Source organism: Mesocricetus auratus, unplaced genomic scaffold (genome assembly GCF_017639785.1).
Source record: "Mesocricetus auratus isolate SY011 unplaced genomic scaffold, BCM_Maur_2.0 Super-Scaffold_100007, whole genome shotgun sequence".
Taxonomy (NCBI): Eukaryota; Metazoa; Chordata; class Mammalia; order Rodentia; family Cricetidae; genus Mesocricetus; species Mesocricetus auratus.
In genome coordinates this window covers 31057570-31079307 of record NW_024429191.1, presented here as the reverse complement: position 1 = coordinate 31079307, position 21738 = coordinate 31057570, and the positions used below count along the sequence as shown (strand labels likewise).

Here is a 21738-nt window from a genome sequence, read left to right as displayed (position 1 = left end):
TCTCCAGCCCTCGTTATGTGCATGTGGGGGGGGCTGGACATGTGAGGTGAGTTCAGGTGTTCCTGGAGGCCTTGGAACAGGAGTCATACGTGGCTGTGAACCACTTGATGCAAGAGTTGGGAACTGAACTTGGATCCTCTGCAAGGATGGTTTGTGTCCAAAGGAATAGGATAAAATGTGACAGAGCAGGATACCTGATGCCCACCTGCCTCCGAACATGTGCACTAAGGCCACATACACAGCACCACAGTCACATGCACACAAATCTGTGGTCTGAAAGGCTTCCATCCTAAAAGCACCTATTCAACTCGGGATTGGGTGACACACCACTTCAAGGGAGGGCCTGCTGCCCAACACAGCAAGATGACTGACAGTGTTCAGGGTTGGCACCTGCAGGGTCCACCCTGGCTTTCAGCCTCAGGCCACACTTCTCCAGTAGCTAGTGGACGAACAAGGGGATGGTATAGGTTTTGTTCCCTCACTCTTGGGGGTCCCTGGAGCAGCTGGCCAGCCTGGAGCCGTGCATTAGGTAGTTGTCAAGTCTGCATCCTTCAACACATCTGTGTGAGGGCAATGCCAATTCAAGCAGTTGAGCTGACCCAGGGACATCAGTCCCTATGGGCTCCTTTTTCATCCCCATCCTCCTGACAAGAAGGTACCAGGGCATGGTGGCTGTGCACAGGTCAAGTAGCAGCCTTCAGCCTGCCTTCTCTGACCTCTCTGGTTGTACCACAGTCCTGTGTCAGCCAGTCCTACCTAGGGCATCACAAACACCATGCCTTAAGAACTTCCTAAGGACCTGTGCGGTGGGCTCCAGGCAGAGGTAGCCTAGTGAAAGCTGCTGTTCTGGTAGGTCTGGAGAGAGAGCCAGGCAGGAGCACGGCAATGCCAGGCAGGTGAGGGTGTGTGCAAATATCTGGCTCTCCTGGGTGAGGCCTGGTGAATGTTTGGGGATAGGCGGTGGCTGTCACATGGTCTGGCTGCAGGTTTGGGAAGGAAGCCAGGATATGGGCTGGGTGCCAGACACATCTATTTACTTACTGGGTTAGGGAAGCTGAACAAAACTGAGCTCCAGATAGACTTCTGTCTTAGTAGCAGATGTTGGGAGAAGGTGGTGCTTGCTGGAGAAAGGAGCATGGAGGGCTGGGCTCAGGGCTGGGCTGTCAGACGGCCGTGGAGATGGGAACAGAGAAGTGTATGAGTGGCCACATGCCTGAGACCCCTGACAGACACCACAACCCCACAAGGCATGTCTTTGGGGGCTGAGGCAGGGCTCCACATCTTAGCCATCTTTCCAATATATTGTCAAAGGCGGTCCCCCCCCCCCCCCCGACCTTCCTCTGCGTTGCCAGTGGTCAAGGGTGGCAGAGAGAGTTCCACCTCCAGACACTGCCCACTTGCAGTCCTCAGCTTTGCTTTCACACCTGTGAAGTCATACAGAAAAACAAGCTCGGGGCTGCCGTGTAGCCCGGTGGAGGAGAAAGCTTGCTTATGTCTGGAACGGCGTGCTAGACTTTAATCCCAGCACTCAGAAGACAGAGACAGGCACATCTCTGTGAATTAAAGGCCAGCCAGGTCTACATAGCAAGTTCCAGGCCAGCCAGGGCTACAGTGAGACATTGTCTCAAAACACAAAGTTTAAAAAAAAAATTAAGAGAAAGTCAGCATATTTAATATATATATATAAAGCTCTGAACTCAATTTCCAGCAAACTCCCAAATAAAGGCATAATCAGTACAACTTAAATGCCTTCCCTAAGACGTTTATAGACGAATCAAGGTGGTGGTGGTGCAGGCTTTTAATGCCAGCACTTGGGAAGCAGAGGCAGGAGGATCTCTGTGATTTTTTTTTTAACAAATGTTTTTATTTATTTATTGTGAATGCAGTGTTCCTGCCTGCATACCAGAGACAGCACCTGATCTAGTTACAGATGGTTGTGAGCCACCATGTGGTACTGGGAATTGAACTCAGGACCTCTGGAAGAGCAATCAGTGCTCTTAACCTCTGAGCCATCTCTCCAGCTGGATCTCTGATTTTGAGGCTAGTCTCAAGTTGAGTTCCAGGACAGCCAGGGCTACACAGAGAAACCCTGTCTCAAACTACAACACAACAAAACAAACAAAAAAGATGTTTACAGATGAAATGCTATTATCTGGAATTTGTTTTGAAACAAGCCAGGAGGGCTGAGGGTGGACCTAGGGGTACAGCTTGGTACAAGGGTTTAGCGGATGCCAGGCCCTAGTTTCAATTCTTAGGAAAAAAGGTTAAATTACCAGGAGTACCCACAGGCACTCCCAGCTCCTCCCACGGGGTGCTGAGGGCTTGAGCCTAGAGTCCTAGCTGAAGGTCATCATGAACATAGAGAGACCATAACTTGGTATTTTTCTTTTTACAAGGCAGGGTGTCATGTACTCTTTGGTTGGCCTGAAACACACTTTGTAGTCAGGAATGATACATAATAATCCACGATCTGAGCTGATATTTTCCTTTCCTTTTAAACCACTATAGGGAAAATGCACCTTGTATATACAGTGCCACCTTAGCCCCCTTGACTGCACTCAGTAGGTAGGGTTGAGTGTGCCGACACTGCCTTATAGGCTAGACCCCCAACCCAGATCCCTAAACCTTTGAATGCCTTAAGCCTACTGGAACTAAGTGCTGTGACCACTGAGACCGGCAGCTCCTCCTGGACTGGCTGGTCCAGGTCTCCCTGTAGCCCAGGAGTGGGCCAGCTGAGCGGCCTGGACTTCCGGGGGCGGGTCTTCTGGCTGGCTCCTGCAGGTCTGAGCTGCCTGCCCTAAGGCAGGCATCTGAGCATGTCCTGGCAGGTCTCAGCTTCCACCCACAGCCTGCTGGGGGCTGCCCAGGTCACTGGGTCACCCAGGGAGGAGGGACTGCAGGAGAGGAGCCAGCGACTTAGGGAGGGCAGTCCAAGTCCACTTAGTATCTGTCAGCCTGCCCTTTGTAAGGACTTAGTGGCCACCAACACAGCCCAAATCTTCTCTTTCGGGCTAGAGCTGGCTCAGCTCCAAGGGGACAGAGAGGAGGGAGGGTGAGGAGTGACGGGTGGGGGCTGCAGGGCTGTCAAGTCCCTGTGTACTGTGCCAGTTCCTGCACCCAAGTGAACTTAATCTAGTGATTTGACCTGTTTTACAAAACCAAGAATCCAAGGCTCAGAAAGGTCACCAGGCAGTTACAAAACCAGGATCCAGGGCAAGAACCACCTCTCTTCCTTCTCTTCTTCCTGGCTAGAAAATAGCCATGAAGTTCTTTTGGGGGCAGATGGTGTGTTGAAGAAGAACTTGGCCAACTGTCAGGCCCCAAGGAGACTGTAGTGAGAACAAATGGTTTCTCTCTGCCTTCCTCCTAAGTTCTTCGTTGGTCTACTAATTAAGTTGTCATTAGACAGATTAAGAAGAGGAAGGCCGGGAAGAGGTGCCCAGCCATTAAGCACCTGCTACTCTTACAGAGGACCTGAGTTTGACTCCTAGCACCCACATCAGGCAGTATAAAACTGCCTGTGCCTCTAGCTCCAGGGGAATCCACTGCCCTCTTCTGGCCTGCTTGGATACTGCATAAACATGAGGCACACATAATCAGGCACACATACACATCTTTTTTTTTTTTTAAAGGAGAAAACTGGAGGTGTAGCTCAGTTAGTAGAGTGCTTGCCTGGCATGTACAGGACCCTAAGTTCAATCTCCAGCACGAGGGCTGGGCATGGTGGCAAGCCTCCCTATTCTCGCTGTGAGACAGAGGCAGGTGGATCTCTGTGAGTTCGAGGCCAGTCTGTTCTACATAGTGAGTTCCAGGACAGCCAAGGCTATGTGGAGAGACCCTGCCTCAAAAACAAAAGGAGAAAAACCATTTCCTTGCGAAACAATTGGTGCTACAGAGAAGAATATGGGCTCTCTGCTCCTGGGACGGAAGGATAGGCATGGCACAAATTTTGGGAAGGTGAATGGAGGAGCTTCGTGGTGAATACCTTTGTGGTGAATAATGGTTGTCTTGTTACATACAGAAGCCAGACATGGTGGTGCACATCTGTACTACCAGCACTACAGAGGCAGAGGACCTTGGGGAAATCTGGACTGGACACCGTCCCTATGTGCTCAGGGCTGGCTATTCTCTGGGAGTGACAAGATGGGACAAGTGCCGGGCGGTGGTGGCGCACGCCTTTGATCCCAGCACTCAGGAGGCAGAGGCAGGCGGATCTCTGTGAGTTCGAGGCCAGCCTGGTCTACAGAGCGAGTTCCAGGACAGCCTTCAAAACAATACAGAGAAACCCTGTCTTGAAAAACAAACAAACAAACAAAAAAAGATGGGACAAGTGGCCCAGAGATGACGGTGCACAGTAAAAGGACAAGGCTGAGCGGAGACAGTGTGATCAATTTTGTGTTGAGGGTGGGAAGAGAGACTTGGAAGGCAGTGGGTGACCCCCAAACCAGCCAATTACAGAGGAGGAGACTGAGGCAGTTCCCAGGACGGGGTGATGGGAGCCATGGTAGTGTCTCAGCCTGAAGGAGTGGCAGGACCAGTTCTGAGGCTGAGATTCTGCCTCTCCGGCTGCAGAGGGCTGGAGACAAAATGTGTGGGCTAGAAGGTTCCTCTGGGGCAGAGTGGAGAGGAACCTAGGTAGACTGTCGCAACGGTCAACAAGAAAGGTGATGGGGCCAGAGGAGGCAGCCAGGGGAGGCAGCCGGGGTGGCAGCCAGGGGTGGGATAAATTCCTACACCCCACGAGTGACCCTAGGACCCCACTGTCTTGGGCACTTGCAGGCAGCAGATAACTGAAGGAAGTTAAATTTCCCAAGGCTAGCCAACTCAGGAAATAGGTACCCAGGGAATTTGGTTTCACTTCAGCCCTGGCCTGGTGCCCGGAGTGCCTCACCCCTTGGCATTTGAACAGCATGGCTCGAATGCCAAATCCATAGGTCTGTCAAATGTAAGGACAAGAGCCCGTGTATACCGGTCTGCATGATAAACCCAAGAGGTGGACAGCGTTCAGTGGGTACCCGCCCCCAGGGCCAACTGCCTAGGAGTCTAGTCTCTTCAACGTTGTGAGGCAAGGTAACGGTGGGAGGAAAGAGGCCTGGCCTACTGATGGTCTCTGACCCCACCTCTGCCCAACACACTTCTCTCCAAGACCTCAGAAAGGCAAACCCTTTTGGGCCCTCTAGGACTGAGGTGTATGTACTTTGGTAGAGGCAGATCAGGTCCCCCTTCTGAGCCCCAAGTGTTCCATCAGAGAGACCTGAACCAAGGGCATCCAAGAGTTCAATGATATGTCCTATGCTTCAGCCTTGAAAACACACAGAGGAAGGCATAAGCGTGCCAGGGGAAGAGGAGATACTGGATTGTACTGAGCCTACTTCCCTACAGGATCAGTTGGTCCTGTCTGCCTTGCCATTCCCCATCAAGGTAACCAGGGTAACAACATGCATGCTCAAAGCTAGGCAGTATCTGTCAGTCAGGTCAGTTCTCCAGAGGCAGATGGTCTTAGCAGTCTGGAGTCTTTAGTCGCTGTAGGGGACAAGAAGCCTGCTCCTAACCTTCCCTCGCTTCCCTGAATGACACCTCTCTCCAGGCTGTCCCCGTCCTCTGCTCTAGACCCTCAGCTCCACAGCCAAGCCAGGATCCTTACCTGAAGACAGTTCTGAGTGTTCTGTTCAGTCAGGAGCCTTCACCCTCTCTCCTGTGTTCATTCTTGGTGTCTCTGGGCTCCAGAGGGGAGGGGCCTCTGATCCAGTCCTTCCTCTGGGATGCCAGAGACACAACCACCACCCTTCCCCACTGCCACCTTGGTACAGGGGAAGAACCCACAGGAACTTGGATAAATTACTGCATTTGTAAATATGAAAGGGGTTCAGGAAGAGGAGGGATGTGAGCTTGGGTCTTACTGAACCAGAGTCACCATCAACACTAAAAATGGGCGGGTGAGGTGACCCAGTGGGCAAAGTCCTTGCTGTGCAAGCCGAGGACTTGAGTTCGATCTCCAGAACCCACGTAAAGGCAGAAATAGAGAAACTCACTTCAAAGTTGTTCTCTGACCTCCACCTACATGCAAATGCACACACATCACCCAACAACAATAGCAATTAGTAAGTATTTACAGAGTCAGGACACATACAATCCCAGTATTTAGAATAGAGTTCAAATCCATCTTCTGCTACAAAATGAGTTCAAGAGCAGCCTGCCTTACATGAAACCCTTTCTCAAACAAAAAAGAATCTAGAGTTTAGCTTTGACCTCTTTTTTCCTAAAAAAAAAAAAAAAAGTTTGTTTGTTTGTTTCTAGACAGGAGTTCTCTGTATTGCTGTGGAGACTGTCCTGGAACTGACTCTGTAGACCAGGCTGGCCTTGAACTCACAGAGATCCGCCTGCCTCTGCCTCCTATATGCTGGGATTAGAGGCGTGCGACACCACAGCCTGGCTCCGACACCACAGCCTGGCTCCAAGTTAGTTCTTTATAACCATTTCATGAACATTCCCAATCTCCCCAGATGATAGCCTGGGTGGCTGTAACCCAGTCTCCAGCTTCGCCCAGCAGGCAGGCTTGTGTGAGCAGCGCCCAGTCGGTCCTGGTGCACGAGCTTGCCTTCGGCTGTCCTACACAGCCTGCTGCATGTTCTGTGTGTGCCACCTCAGATGATCTCTCAGGGCTCTAGCCTCCCAAGAGAGCTCATCTGCATCTAAACATACCCAGAGCTCTCCACCTTGCCGTGAGCGTCCGTCTGTCTCAGGCTCTGCAGCCCCTCCACTACCCAGATACTGAGTCGCTGTGGGTGAGTTTTCTTAAGGAGAAAATCCCAAAGCCCGACATTTCCTTTGCTAGGAAGCTGCCAACAGTAAAACAGAAAGCAGAGGCTGCAAATTGGTACCTGCAGGGCCACAGGTGACGTTTCGTTTAAATGAAGTTTTACACGACACAACATTACCTGTTTGAATTGGGGGTACCACTGAGCCACACCCAGCCCGCTGAGACATTTTAAAGGGAAGAGCAGAAAGTGCTGCAGCCACCGCCCGACACCAAGATGAAACCCCACAACCAGCAGGCATCCCTCTCACTTCTTCCCTGCAGCGTCCCCAATCTGCAGGCTGTCCACAGGGTTTACCTATGTCACATGACTGAGACCACTCCACATGTGGCCTTCTGTGGGTGGGAGCTTTGATTTAGCATCACTTTTTAGAGGTTTATCGGAGTTGTAGCATGGGATGCCAATCATTCCTTTTCTGTGGTAAATAATATTCCACTGTATGGGTGGACCACACTATCCCTTCCTTAATCCATGGAGGGTTTGATGCGTTTCCTTCTCTTGACTACTATGCACAGTATTGCTATGAACATCTGAGTATAAGTTCTTGTTGGCATTCTTGGTTCTTTGGCCATATATCTAGGAATGGAAGTGGTAAGTAATACCGTAAAGTCACGTCTAACCTATTTTCCTTTCTCTCTCTCTCTCTTTTTTAATCTTAAAAAGAAAACGTGGCCAGGAGGAGGTGGCACCCGACTTTGGTCCCAGCACTCGAAAGGCAGAGGTATGTGGATCTCTAATTTCGAGGCTAGCCTGGTCTACGGAGTGAGTTTCTACACTGTGGAAACCCTGTGGCTACACTGTGAAACCCTGTCTCGAAAATCACACACACACACCACGTGCATGCAGTGTGCCCCCAGAGACAGGCGGGGAACTGGTTCCCAGAGAACAGGAGTTACAGAGGATTATGAGCCGCCACATGGGCGCTGGGAACCAAACCCTGGTCCTCTGATGCTCTTAACCACAAAGCCATCTCTCCACCCTCACCCAACTGTGTTTAACTTTTTAAGGGAGAAAAGGTGTTCTAACTTCTGAATTTGAACGTGTTTGGGTGTCCAGCCTTCTGTTTCCGTCCCGCTGCCTTACCCAGCCCATGTGACTCATTTACATTATCACTCTGGCCCCTGAAGGCATCTGAACCTGCCGCCCCTAGAAGGCAAGGGAGGCAAACTAAACTCCCTCCAAAATAAAAGCCCTGCGCTCAGTCCAGCTGCCAACCACTGGAGACGCTGACTACACCTCCTCGGCTCTCAGAGCACTACTTGGGTTTCAGAAGAGGAAAGGGGTGCTTACCTGAGAAAGAGGCGGCGAGGAACAGAGACGTGACCGCCCCACCCCAGCGCGCCAGTTTGGAAGCTGGTTCGGGAAGGAAGCCGGGAGAGGCCCGGAGCAGGAGGAGGAGGAGCAGCCGGGAGGCGCGGGCTCTGGAGCCTCGGCTGGATCCGAGTCTACGGAGCTGTAACACGCGAGCGAGAGCGCACCGGGGGAACCTAGCCCCTCTGCAACCTCGCGCCTGGGCGGGGCCCAGGTCGCTTGGGGGCGGTGCCGGTGCCCGCCCCCCACATCCGGGGGCCGGGCCGGGCTCTGGGGCTCGCGGCGCGCGGGTGAGTCAGGCCGGGTTTTCCCTCCGCCTCTGGGGCCAGCAGAAGAGTGTCGCCCAGCGCGTCCTCTGCCCGCCGATCCGGCTCCCGCGCCACTCCGAAGAGGCTGCAAGGAGAAAGGTTCGAGACCGAACTGGGGACTGCAGCGCGTCCTGAGATCACGGCGCCAGCATGGTAAGTGGGCTGGGCAGGTCGCCGAGGTCGTTCTCAGACCCCGGCGGGGGTGGCAGGAGAAAGTGCGACCTCCGGTGTCCTCCGCTCCCGCGCATGAGGCTGATCTATGAATGCGCTTTCCGTGGAGCATCGCCCGAGACCCCTGCGCCGCAGCCAGGAGGGGCAGGCGCCCTTGGCGCAGGAGTCTGACCTCGGCCTCCGCCCCCTGCAGCAGCTCCAGGCAGGCCCGGCAGACGGCGGGCGGGATGTGCACTCCCCACCCCGCCCCCCTGGGTAGCTTTGGGGCCTCCAGTAGTTCTGGGATCTCTTGCTTCCTCCACTGCCTTCCCTGGCGTAGTTCCACCAGGATGGCCAACCTGTCTTAGGGTACCTTCCCGGGGACACCGCTCACCTGCCCTCGCGCTCAAGGTATCATCTTCCTGCCCCGGCCTCCTACCCTGTCTGGTCCTCGGCTGGAACTGGAACTCTGTTCCAGTCCTGACCTCAGCCTTTGGCAAAAGTGAGAACCGGGACCCTGGCTTTATTCAGATGGGGATCTGGGACATCCCCAACCCAGAGGTACAGAGTGGGCATGACTGTCCTTGGGAGGAAGCAGAGGCGGGAGGCCCTCCTGGACCTGGTGATCAGCCTCCTCCTAGGCTCTTCCAAGCAGGGCTCCTCTGCCGACTGGCTGCGTGTGGGTGTGTATGTGCGAGACTGTGAATGAAAACGACCAGCCAGCTCCGACACCGCCTCTAGCAGTTTCCAGAGTTTAGAGTCTCTAAGCCAGCGCCACTTGCACTACCCCCTTCCTCCAGGGCGCCCTAGGAGAGATCTCTGGGAGGGGGTTAAGTTCCATCCTACCCACAGATGATGCCCTTGGGAGAAGAAAGAAGCATGGGGGCAGGGCAGGCTACATAGACAGCAGTGTCTGCCGGTGGAAGGTGACCCCTAGCTGAGACAGCCGGGTGTAGTAGAGGACTCATTCCTCCTTCCAAACCTCAGTTTCCTATCTGTAGGTAGGATCCTTAGTGCCCTGTGTGTCCACCGGCTTCTGTGGAGACGTGACATTGTGAAATAGAAGAGCTGGGAAACCCTGAAACACTGTGCAGTGAGCCAGGGGAAATAATTCTGCCAAGGGTATGCCAGCCACCCCACCACGTCTCAGGCTGTCCCCATTTTTGGAGTTGGGACATTCCAGTCTCATTCCTCTGGGGCAGCTGCAGACACACCCCTCAGAAGGACTGATCCCCCAGCAGGTGGTGTGACCCTCCCCTGGGGCGCTCTGGTGGGACTAATGGCAGCTCAGGGTGACTGACGGTACTGCCACACAGAGTCTGCAGGGCCCCCAACCCAAAGGAAATGCAAGGAAAGCTGCATCTAGGAAGCCAAGGGCACTTCTTCCCACACAGCTGAACGTGACCTTGGTCACATCATTTTACCCCCCCCCTTTTTTTTCTGGTTTTTCGAGACAGGGTTTCTCTGTATTGTTTTAGAGGCTGTGCTGGAACTCTCTCTGTAGACCAGGCTGGCCTGGAACTCACAGAGATCCACCTGTCTCTGCCTCCCGAGTGCTGGGATTAAAGGTGTGTGCCACCAACGCCCGGCCTCATTTTCCTCCAGTGAAGCAAAAATTGAGTACATTCACCCCCTGGGCGTATTTGGAAGAGGTACCCAGGGTCTGGTACTGGGGAGCCCCACTGTGTACCTCTGTTTAGGGATTGCTGCACCGCTGGGTAATCTTGGGGCTGAGGGAGACAGGCATGAAGGGGTATTGCTGTGGCCAGCTGAGTAATGGTGTGTATCCCACCCTTACAGAGCCCCAGGCATTAAGATAGGCACAGCACGGGCACTTGGTGGAACACCCCCCACCCCCCACCCCGCTTTCTGCTCTGCTCTGCTTCCCCAGAGGTGGTGAGGCACTTGTCAACTCTCTCCTCCACCCCCACCAAATCGCAGAGAGCCTGCACAGCTGCCCTGGTCTGAGCAGGCAATCCCAAGGCTTCTAAGCAACGGGAAGGAAGGAATGTATATGTTGGGGGAGGGGCAGAGGTAGTAGGTTGGGTCTTTTCAGGAAGAGGGTCTGTCTCCAGGCAGACCTGGGTGGCCTGGGGCCTCAGCCCTGCAGATGGAGCAGACAGTGCCATGTGAGAACTTGAGTAGTGGGTGAGCGAGCAGTGGGTGACCTTGTACAAAGTGTGCTGTCTGCTGTTGGATGCAACTGTCCTCTAATAACGTTTCTCTGTGGGACTGACACTCTGACGCAGTGTTCTGTGTAAAGCCCTTTACATAGTTTTGGCTCAAGGCCCTGCTGGCTCATCCCTGGACCTGAGACCTTTTGGTTAGCACCATAGAATGCCAGTTTTTTCTCATGAGACTGGCAGTGAGTATTTACACAGAAGAAGGTGAGGGTGTGTGTGTTTGGGGTGAAGTGGGCATGTTTGGCAATGGCCCCAACCCCTGGGCACACAGGATTTAGCAGTTTACAAAGCCCTTTCACTCCTGTTGCCTCTCTGTCAATTGTCATGACAGAGGTAAGGAAGGCAAGATGCAAAGGCAGGCATCTATCGCCCCCACCACACACACACACACACACACACACACACACACACACACACACACACACACGAGGGAAAGAGGTGGCTGGAGACTAGATCGATCACTTTCTTTGAGTAGTAACAGAACATTTCACATGCAGTGATGTCTCAAAAGGTGGGCTTGTCAGGGTAAGGCAATGTTGAAATAGGGAGGCAAGGTGACCCCATTCTAGTCCTTTTGGTTGTGGGCGACATCCTGACTCCTGCTAGACACTTGGCAGCTCTGGCATTAGGACCCTATGCGTCCTCATACTGCCAGCCCTGTGAGTCTCCAGGGGCTTGCCTTTAAAAAGAGGGGTACTGGAGCCACAGTCTCCTTCGAAGTGCCATGCTACTGTAGTAGCCCCTGCTCCAATAACCCTTTAACCTGTTTGAATCTCTTGAATTTACATAGCATGTGACATCCCTAGAAGGAGATGACTCTGTTCACACGGGGCTGGTCAGTGTGTCCTAACTCAGACATGCACTCTAATTTGAGCGGTGTAAGAAAGTTCCTCAGGACAGGGCTATGACTCTCGCCACCCCCACCCCCGGGTGCAATTGAGGGCTGTAGAGTGAGTGGGGCAGGGACAAGGCCTGCCCTCTCTCTACCAGAGAGAGCTTTGTCTTTCACAAACACAAAGCCTGGAAATGGTTGAGGATGGAGCCTCCTAACCACATTGTTTGGGTGGGAGTGGGTGTCCCGGAAGCATATTGGGTGGGTGGTGGTGGGTACTCCCGGTGGCAGCCTGCCTGCCAGGCATCTGCTTGGCATTGGGAGCAGCTGTGTGTGTGCGTGGGCGGCAGAAAAGGTGCCATTCACTGCCAGTTGTTTGCACTAACTGTACACCAGGCGATGGGTGTGGTACAGGCACCAGCTCCAGAGCGGCGGGCCCCAGAGCGTGTGAGGAGTCCATAAGCCTGGTCCCTCGGTGTGGGGTTGGGAGTGTGTGACTAAGCTCAGCCTCGGGTGTTCTGTGTTGATCGTGGCTTCAGGCCAGGCCTGGACTAGGTGCCTGGTCACGTTATCTTACCCCTTTCAGCATCCCTAAGTGATAAACGCTGTCTGTCACTGCCTTTCTGCTTCCGAGGAAGACAAGAAGAGACTAGGCATGGCTAAGGTCCTGGGGCCCTGGCTGGTGATAGCTGATGGCAGAACTCAGTGGCATTACAGAGAAAGACTGCCCCGTCCCTCTGCCTCCCGTCGTTGCCTAGACCTGAACACCTGTTCCGGAAACGGGAGCCATTGTTCCTCCCCTTAGGCCCTTCCTGTGTGTATCACCATCCTTCCTCCCCTTGGGCCTTTCCTGTTTGTATCCCTCCCACTGTGTTCCTCCCCCAGCCCTACCCGCTCCAGATGTTTCCTTGGGGAAACCCTCTGACCCTTTGAGGGAAGAGGAGCTTCCCACCTAGAGAAGACAGAGGAACAGACCTCCTCCAGTTCTGGTTCCCTGTGCTTGCTCCCCATGCCGCATATTTGGTGGAGAACCTGTCAGAAGCAAGCAGGGTCATGGGTCAGACAGTGCCTGAGTTCACACACACACACACACACACACACACACACACACACTGCCCTTTGTTGGTGCAGTTCTAGAAGGAAGGCCCTGTTCTCCTACCTAGGAGCCATTCCTGGGCATTGCACACCAGACCCCTATCTGGAGCTGTTCCTTTAGGTGTCCCAGTGGAAGCCCATTTGCTTGTCTTTAGACTTAGTCTGGCACAGTGTTCCATAAGCCCTTCTGTGAATCCTATCCTGTTCACACATATTTGCCTCTGATGGGCCTGAGCAAATTGGGGAACTGACAGATGGCAAGTGTCTGGCTCTAGAGCATCTGAGGACTTGGGTACTGAGTGCCCATCTGCCACTAACGGAGCCTTCTGATTCCCAGAGTCAGCTGCCTGTGCCCTGTTGAACCTTCATGGCCACAGCCTTGGGCCCTACTGACATTGCCATGGGCAGTGTGGGCAGCCTGTTGGAACGGCAGGACTTTTCCCCCGAAGAACTTCGGGCTGCGCTGGCTGGATCCCGGGGCCCCAGGCAGCCTGATGGGCTCCTCCGGAAAGGCTTGGGTCAGCGGGAACTCTTCAGCTACCTGCATCTCCCCAAGAAGGACGGCAAGAACAGCAAGCGAGCACCCCGGAATGAGCCTGACTATGCCACCCTCTACTACCGGGAGCATCCTCGGGCTGGTGACTTCAGCAAGACTTCCCTACCTGAGCGGGGCCGCTTTGACAAGGTGCATCTCTGTTGTGGGGGATTGGGCCCAACTTGGAGACCATGATCCTGGGTGGTCAGCTAGGAGGCCCAGACGACAGGTTAGGGCAGGTGGCTGGCCTGAAGCTTGACCACTGCCTCCCTGTGACATGTACCCTGCATTCTCACAGGGGATCCGGAGGGCCTTCAGGAACATCAGGCAGGCAGAAAAGAGTGACCAGCCCAACTCATTCTTGAATTTTTTTTTCCTGGCAGTGCCGAATTCGTCCGTCGGTGTTCAAACCTCCTGTGGGCAGTGGGAAAGGATTCCTGTCCATGCAAAGCCTGGCGGGCCACAAGGGCCAGAAGTTATGGCGAAGTAATGGCAGTCTGCACACATTGGCCTGCCACCCACCCCTGAGCCCTGGGCCTCGGGCCAGTCAGGCCCGGGCACAGTTGCTTCACGCCCTCAGCCTAGATGATGGTGTCCCCGAGCCCAGCCTTTCAGACTCTTCCAGTGCGGGCAGTTTTGGCCGTAGTCCAGGCACTGGCCCCAGCCCCTTCAGCTCCTCCTTAGGCCACATTAATCACCTTGGGGGCTCACTGGACCGTGCTTCAAGGAGCCCCAAGGAATCTGGACCTCTGGCTGTCCTGAGCTGCCTGCCTGAGCCACCTCCCCCCTATGAGTTCTCCTGTCCCACTGATGGGGAGGTAGCTGTGTTGCCTGAGACCTGTGAGGAACTCAAGAGGGACCTCAGTGACCAGGATGTCTCTAACCCCTTCACTCAGGTGAGAGAGTCCCTGCCCTGGAGTGGTTTGTCCCTTAGCATTGAGATATAGACCAGATTAATTTCTGACAGCTGACACAGCTGGGGTGGGGACAAACCATGGACAAGACCTAAGCGTAGCATGATGTTGGGGGCCAGCTTTGTACTAGAGGTGATGAGCAATGACATGGGAGCTTGTGCCCCTTCCTCCCGTTGGTCTTCAGGGAGAACGAAAAAAGACACCTGTAGGCCGGGACTATAGCTCAGGAGTAGTGTGCTTGCCTAGCACGCGTGAGGCCCTAAGTTCAATTCTCAGCATTGGAAAGAAAAAAATTCTAGCCTTAGCTATTCCTCCGCTGCATGTCAGGGATGCCCTGTCACTTTGGTCCTGTCTGGGAATTGTGTAGGAAGGAGGGAGACAGCCTCTGTGAAGACCATGTATTAGTAACACTTATCTGTGGAGAGCCTCTTTGGATGTGAAGCTCATGTGGCCAGGACGAGGGACTCTGTGGCCTAGGTGCATAAGACATTAATGGTGGCAGGCAATGGACACAAATGAACATTGTTTTTTTTTTTTTTTGTTTTTCGAGACAGGGTTTCTCTATGGCTTTGGAGGCTGTCCTGGAACTCGCTCTATAGACCAGGCTGGCCTCGAACTCACAGAGATCCGCCTGCCTCTGCCTCCCGAGTGCTGGGATTAAAGGCGTGCGCCACCATCACCCGGCGTGAACATTGTTATTAGGGGGCATGCCAACTCTGCAAATCTGAGCGAGGCTGGGCCCACGGCTCACCAGTTCCTCTTTCCCTCAGCAGGTGCTAGAGGAGCGCCAGCGCTTGTGGCTGTCTGAGCTGAAGCGCCTCTATGTGGAACGGCTGCATGAGGTGGCCCAGAAAGCCGAGCGCAGTGAGCGCAACCTCCAACTGCAGCTGTTTATGGCCCAACAGGAGCAGCGGCGCCTGCGCAAGGAGCTGCGGGCTCAGCAGGGCCTGGCCCCAGAACCTCGGACCTCTGGTCCCCAAATGGAGGCCGACCCCAGTGCCCGGTCAGAGGAGGAAGCCCGATGGGAGGTAGGACACCATTGTAGGCATCGGGTTCTGTCTCTCATTGCCCTGGCCCCATACCCTGTTGCCTCTCCCCTGCAGCTGGCTCCGGTACCACACTGCTGGGCCCTCGCTCACAGTTTCTCCCTACCCTCAGGTGTGCCAGAAGACCGCAGAGATTAGTCTGTTGAAACAGCAGCTTCGGGAAGCCCAGGCAGAGCTGGCGCAGAAGCTGGCTGAGATCTTCAGTCTGAAGACGCAACTTCGGGGCAGCAGGGCACAAGCCCAGGCTCAGGACGCTGAGCTGGCTCGGCTGCGGGAGACGGTGCGCAGCCTGCAGGAGCAGGCGCCTCGGGAGGCAGCTCCAGGCAGCTGTGAGACGGATGACTGCAAGAGCAGGGGACTGCTAGGGGAGGCAGGAGGCAGTGAAGCCAGAGAAGGGGCCGAGCAGCTACGGGCAGAGCTGCTGCAAGAGCGGCTTCGTGGCCAGGAGCAGGCGCTGCGCTTCGAGCAGGAGCGGCAGACTTGGCAGGAGGAAAAGGAAAGGGTGTTGCGCTACCAGCGAGAAATCCAAGGGGGCTACATGGACATGTACCGTCGGAACCAGGCACTCGAAGAGGAGCTGCGGGTGCTGCGGGAGCCTCCTACATCCTGGAGTCCCCGGCTGGAGTCCTCTAAAATCTGACGCTAGCCAAGTGTGCTGACAGCAGGCGCGCTATGAGAAGATACCCTGAGATGGCAGGCTTCTCCCTTGCGCTGGTCTGAGGCAGAATCTGTAGAGGCCAGTTCAGGGATGGGAGGCCCACCCAGAGGAGGGATCCAGGAGGCAATGGTCTGGATAGGGTGCCTGTTCTAGAAGCTATGGCAAAGTCTTGCTGGCAGAGAAACAGACCCAGGCAAGGCCCAGCCCTGCTCCCTACAATGGGTGTGGCCCAGTAAAGTAGGTTGGAGCCATCGAAGCCCCAACCCCAGGATGCAGAGAAGCAGGACGGAGGGCGGGTGGTTGGAGACTTGGCCTGAGGTCTTCCTCCATGGAAGGAGCCATGGGTGGGAAGACTGGCCTCCAAAATAAAAGCACATTTTTTTATGAGGAGGCCCAGTTGATAGCTTTGTCCTTGGCCTGAGTCCAGAGGATCCTGGATGGTCAGTGTGCCGGGTCTTGGACCTAGGCTGTAGCTCCTTCGTGGTCATGGTGGTGGGAAGAGTGTGCCCCTGCAGTCTCTGATCCTGTGTGTTGGAGGATGGAGGAATGTTATTCCTTGTTTCCATGCCTCACAGTCCTTAGCTGCTGTGTGGGCTGCAACCCCTTTCTTCAACACCATCAGATGTTTGAGAAGAAACAATGCCAGGGAAACAAAAGGATTGGTCGACAGAGGCATTTCGAGAACACGAAGTCTTCTGGTGGGATGTGTAGACCCGGGTGCCCAGGCAGCTGCTGGGTTTGGAGCCCGCTCAAGACAGCTTCCTCTGTAACATGCTAAAAGCTCCTGTGGGCTCTGCCATCTTCGCCTGTGGTGTGCCCCTCCCTCCGTGGCCGGGAGCCAGAGGCAGGTGCAGGAACTGTGGGTCATTTTCATAGGTGGTAGATCTGGTTTGTGTTCTAGAAAGCTCCGGGAAAGCAGTCACTCATTCTGTAACTGGCCTCAAAACTGACCCTTTAAACCCCTGCTTCCAGCTAAAGATGGTCCAGGTCCTCTGAAGCCCTCAGCCACCCCTCCCTTAGCAGTGTTGCGCTTCCTAATGGCTTTGCTCCCCTTGGGTTAGTGACTGATGTAGCTGATAACTCTGCCTACCTCCTTATCTATCTTTTTTACCCCCTTTTGCTATGTGGATCAAACTAGCATGGACGTCTTTGTAGACCAGGCTAGCCCTGAGGGATTCTGCTGCCCAAGTGTTGGAATCATGGACCTGTGCTATATGCATCTTAGCCTGTCTGCTTTCTTTTGCCATGTTTTAGACAGGGACTCCCAGGTTGGCCCAGGACTCAGAAATTCTCCTGCCCCTGCCTCCCAAATGCTTGGATTATAGGCATGCACCTCCATTTTGGGCTCCCTTCCTCTAGAGCAGAGGTTCTCAGCCTTCCTAATTCTTCAGTCCTGTAATACAGTTCCTCATGTTGTGGTGACCCCCAACCATAACATTATTTTTGTTGCGTCATAACTGTAACTTTGCTACAGTTATGAATCGCAATGCAAATTCACTGTGCTTCCCTGCTCCCGGGGAAACCATAGGTTTTGTTTTTGTTTTTTCCAGACAGGGTTTCTCTCTGTAATAGTCCTGGCTATATTGGAACTTGCTTTGTAGACCATATTGTTTTGGTTTTTCAAGACAGAGTTTCTCTGTAGCATTGGAGCCTCTTCTGGATCTTGCTCTGTAGGCTGGCTTTGAACTCAGAGATCCACCTCCCTCTGCCTCCCAAGTGCTGGGATTAAGGTGTGCGCCACCACTACCAGCTTGTTTCTTGGTTTTTGAGACACTTGATATGTATCACTAATCGTCCTAGAACTCAATATATAGACCAGGCTGCCTTTGAACTCACAGAGGTCCACCTGTCCAACTGAACACAGTCAGTTTTTTGTTTCCAGGCTCTTCCTTGGCACAATTCAAGAATTCTTTTAGAGTCCTGTCACAGAACTCTAGGTCTCAGGCCATGTCTGTGAGCCTCTGAGGCCCAGCAAATAGGTGCCAGGGTTTAGGTGACCAGCTATAGGCTGTGACACCTAAATGATGGGCCCCACCTTTTTTAGGGTGGAGGATTGGGTGTGAGTTGTCTGTTGCAGGGATGCTGTGTTTATGATCTGTGAGTGGCAGGTGTGTGTGTGTAGATGTGCTTGGGGGTGGTAGGTGTGTCCAAGGGGGTGTGTTTGGAGCCCTGTCCCTAAAAGCCAGCTCCTGGGTGGAATCCAGGAGTGCTTCCTGGCCCTTTCCTTCCATTTCTTCCCAACCATTCAGCCCATTGCACTCCTCACACTAGGTCGACCTTGTATCCCAGATAGTTCCCTGGGAGTAGCTGAGACACACACACAGGCACACACCTGAGCTCCAGTCCCCACCCCAGGGAAAGCAGAAGTGGGTTAGGCAAGCCAATCCCCACAGACCATGGTACCCACTTCCATTTCCTAGCAAATGCAAGTCTCTGTGCTAGTAGACCTCTAGAAGTTCTTCCCCTAACAGGTCAGGTTTTAGCCTGAAGTCTGAGTTACTTCCTCCCCAGGGCCAGGAGCCAGTCGGGCCAGGTGCCCACCTTCTGGTGTGCCCACTGCACAGTGCACTTCCCCACCCAGCAATTACGACTTGGGCTGGCCAGTAGAGCCAGCGGGGGTGGGTGGGCGGTACCAAAACTTGGCAGTGGTGCCAGAAACCAAGGCCAGGCCCAGATGTAGAGGGGGAGGGCAGCCCAGAACTAGATCTCTTGTTAGCTCACCCTTGCTTGGCAAACCAGTTCCCCGGTCCCCAAGCAGGCTGGGTGGCTCTGGGGCCAACTGGTCATAGAAGTCACAGTTACTGGAGAATCCTGTCCCTGTTACCTCCGGAGGACCCCTCACACTATTTTCAATTCTATTCTTTGGATCGCTCCTGTTCACCCAATGTTTCTTCCTCTTGGCCTGTCACTTAACCAACAGTCTTCTAGGACCTTCTAACCTCAGTGATCTCGGCTGTACTTCTTGGCTCTCTGGAGAGCCCGCTCTAGTCTGTCCTGGCCCAACCAAGGCTTACAGGGAGAGGAGATGGTTCTGTTTGGAGCCCTTGGGGGTTGGAAGAAGAAGGGCTTGAGCAGGTCCTGGGCATCACTGGGGAGGTAGCTGGGACTCGTCATGGTTGAGCCCTGTGTTCAAGGTACCACACAGAGGTAGCCAGTACTTGGAAAGAAAACTTCTCAGAGCACCAGACGCCTGTCTCTACCAGGTGTTCCTATTGTGCTCTGACTGTTGGCTTGCCTGACTCCATTAGGCTGTGAGCATTGCCAAAGCAGGGTGGTGGCCTCCATTTTGCTTCAGACTGCTCTGGCTCCACCCCCAGGGAGGTAGAATATGGAAGCAAGGATGACCAGACTCCCCCACTAACTAGTATGACTTTGAGGTGAGGACCTGGGGAATGTTTTAACTCTGAGCTATTCATAGGCAGTAGTTCTAGGTCAGTTCAATGCCAAGTTTAAGGCTCTAGCTTAAGTCACCATTCAGACCTTGGGCCGAATTCACTTCACAGATGAGGAAGGGGATGAAGACATGTCTACACTATTGAATGCTGTTTTAGATAGCAGGGCCAGTCAGGGGATGAAAAGGACACAGGGCTGAAGAGATTGCTCATCTGGCTGCTCTACCAGAAGACCCAGGTTCTATTCCCAGTTCCTACAAGATGGATCACAACCACCTGTGACTCTAGGCCCAAGGGATCAGATGCCCTCTTCTGGCCTCCACAGGTACTGTAAGTACACGATGCACAGACATACATGCAGGGAAAGCACCTACACACATGAAAAATACATTTTTAAACAGCGGAAAGATAATTCAGAATGTCTCCTCCCCACACACACAGAATTTCTCCGTGTACCTCAGCTGCCCTTGAACTCACTCTGTAGACCATGCTGGCCTCAAACTCACCTGTTTCTGCTGACTGCTGGGATAAAAGGCATGTGCCACCACTGCCCAACTGATAGTTCTTATTTTTGAGACATAGCCTCATATAGCTTAAGCTACTCCCACTTCTGGCCTCCACAGATACTCTATGAAGCAAAGGATGAGTTTTTTTATTTATGTTTTATGTATGTATCTGTGTGTATGCATGTCTGTGCACATGTGTACCTGTGCCTGAGGAGGAAGGAGCCCTTGTAGCTTCAGTTACCGGTGGTTGTGAGTGACCCAGTGTTGGAACCGGGGACTGAATTGGATTCTCTGCAGTCAGAGGGGTACATTTCTGAGCAGTGTGGAGGGGCATCCCCAAATGAATTTGAACTTGGGTGTAGCAGGAAGTATGGGGTGAGTTCCAGGAAAGACAGCATCCTGCCTAAATTCAGAAGGACAGTAAACAGAAGAGAGGGATAGATGCCTGGAAAGCTTGATGGGTGAGCTGGCAAGGAGCTCCTGGGCAAAGGAAACGGGTGTGTACAACACACAGGACCCCATACTGGTGTTCACTTAGAGTTACCATCTTGAGCTCCTTAATGCTTGAAGGAGGGAGCTTTTTTTTTTTTTTTTTTTGAGACAGGGTTTCTTGGTGTAGCCCCGGCTGTCCTGGAACTCATTTTGTAGACCAGATTGGCCTTGAACTCAGATGTCTACCTGCCTCTGCCTCCCAAGTACTGGGACTAAAGGGATGTGTACCACCCAACTCACATTTTCATTTTTAACAAGATTTTATTTTTAAATGTATGTTTTGCAGCCAGGTGTTGGTGGTGCATGCCTTTAATCCAAGCACTCGGGAGGCAGAGACAGGTGGATCTCTGTGAGTTCGAGGCCAGCCTGGTCTACAGAACGAGTTCCAGGACAGCCCCAAAACAATACTGAGAAACCCTGTCATGAAAAAACAAATAAAATGTATGTTTTGCCTGAATATAAGCCATGTTTAACCCTCACTTTCTCAAAAAATCTTGCAGGGTTTTTTTTTTCTTATGCGAGGGTGTTTAATCACACCTCTTTCAAATATCACATTACACAATAACAAGAAAAGTGATAGGAAATTATATAAAAATAAATCTATACTTACATGGAAAGAGTGGAGATCCAGATCTAACATATTTTTCAAAAAACAACAACAACAACAACAAAACTCTATAGAATAAAGGGAAAGCCTCTCGGGAGGCAGAGGCAGGCAGATCTCTGTGAGTTCGAGACCAGCCTGGACTACCAAGTGAGTTCCAGGACAGCCTCCAAAGCCACAGAGAAACCCTGTCTCGAAAAAACCAAAAAAAAAAAAAAAAAAAAAAAAAAAAGAATAAAGGGAAAGCCTAAGGAAGGAACACAATTTGACCAGTGCTGTTTGGCTTGACTTCTAAATATGGGGGAAAATAAGTCACAATTTGCACTACCTTCTAAAATAACAAGGACATGGAGGGTTTTCCCGTTTGTGTATGTAGAGGTCAGCATTGAGTATATTTTTCAATCCCACTCTCCATCTTTTGAGGCAAGTCTCTCACTGAATCTGAGGCTCACTATTTTAGTTATGCTTGCTGACCATCAAGACCCAGGGAACTACCTGTCTGCTTCCCCAGTTCTGGGAGTACAGGCAGCTCTTTTGGTGGGCACCAGGGTCCTCAAGATCCTGAACCCAGGTCCTCAAGCTTGCATGACATATACTTCACCAACTCAACTATATCTCTAGTTTTGTTTTTTTCATCTTTTTTAGTTTAAAATATAAATCCACCGGGCAGCTGTGGCACACGCCTTTAGTCTCAGCACTTGGAAGGCAGGGGCAGGCAGATCTCTCTGAGTTTGCACCAGCCTGGTATACACATCGAGTTCCAGGACATCCAGATCTGTTACACAGAGAAACCCTGTCTCAAAAACGCAATAAATAACTCCTATGAAACTGGCCCAAAAAAAGAAAATACTGAGAACAGCTTTTGTGCACTCCACTTTGAAGCACTCCCTTCCA

At 52.9% G+C, this 21738-nt stretch overlaps 1 protein-coding gene across 2 annotated transcripts; it reads left to right on the top strand.

Moving 5' to 3' along the window:
* Nucleotides 1–7934: 7934 nt before the first annotated feature.
* On the top strand, nt 7935–16234 carry N4bp3 (NEDD4 binding protein 3). Of its 2 annotated transcripts, none has more exons than XM_013114714.3 (5): nt 7935–8590; nt 13035–13382; nt 13616–14128; nt 14917–15174; nt 15305–16234. In XM_013114714.3, exons 2-5 carry the CDS (start codon nt 13065–13067, stop codon nt 15830–15832), a joined length of 1617 nt encoding a protein of 538 aa, XP_012970168.1. In that variant the 5' UTR covers nt 7935–8590; nt 13035–13064; the 3' UTR covers nt 15833–16234. The 2 variants fall into 2 exon arrangements, with proteins under 2 accessions (XP_012970168.1, XP_005071897.1); XM_005071840.4 differs by having other exon boundaries at nt 7937–8590; nt 14920–15174.
* The last annotated feature ends 5504 nt before the right edge of the window (nt 16235–21738 follow it).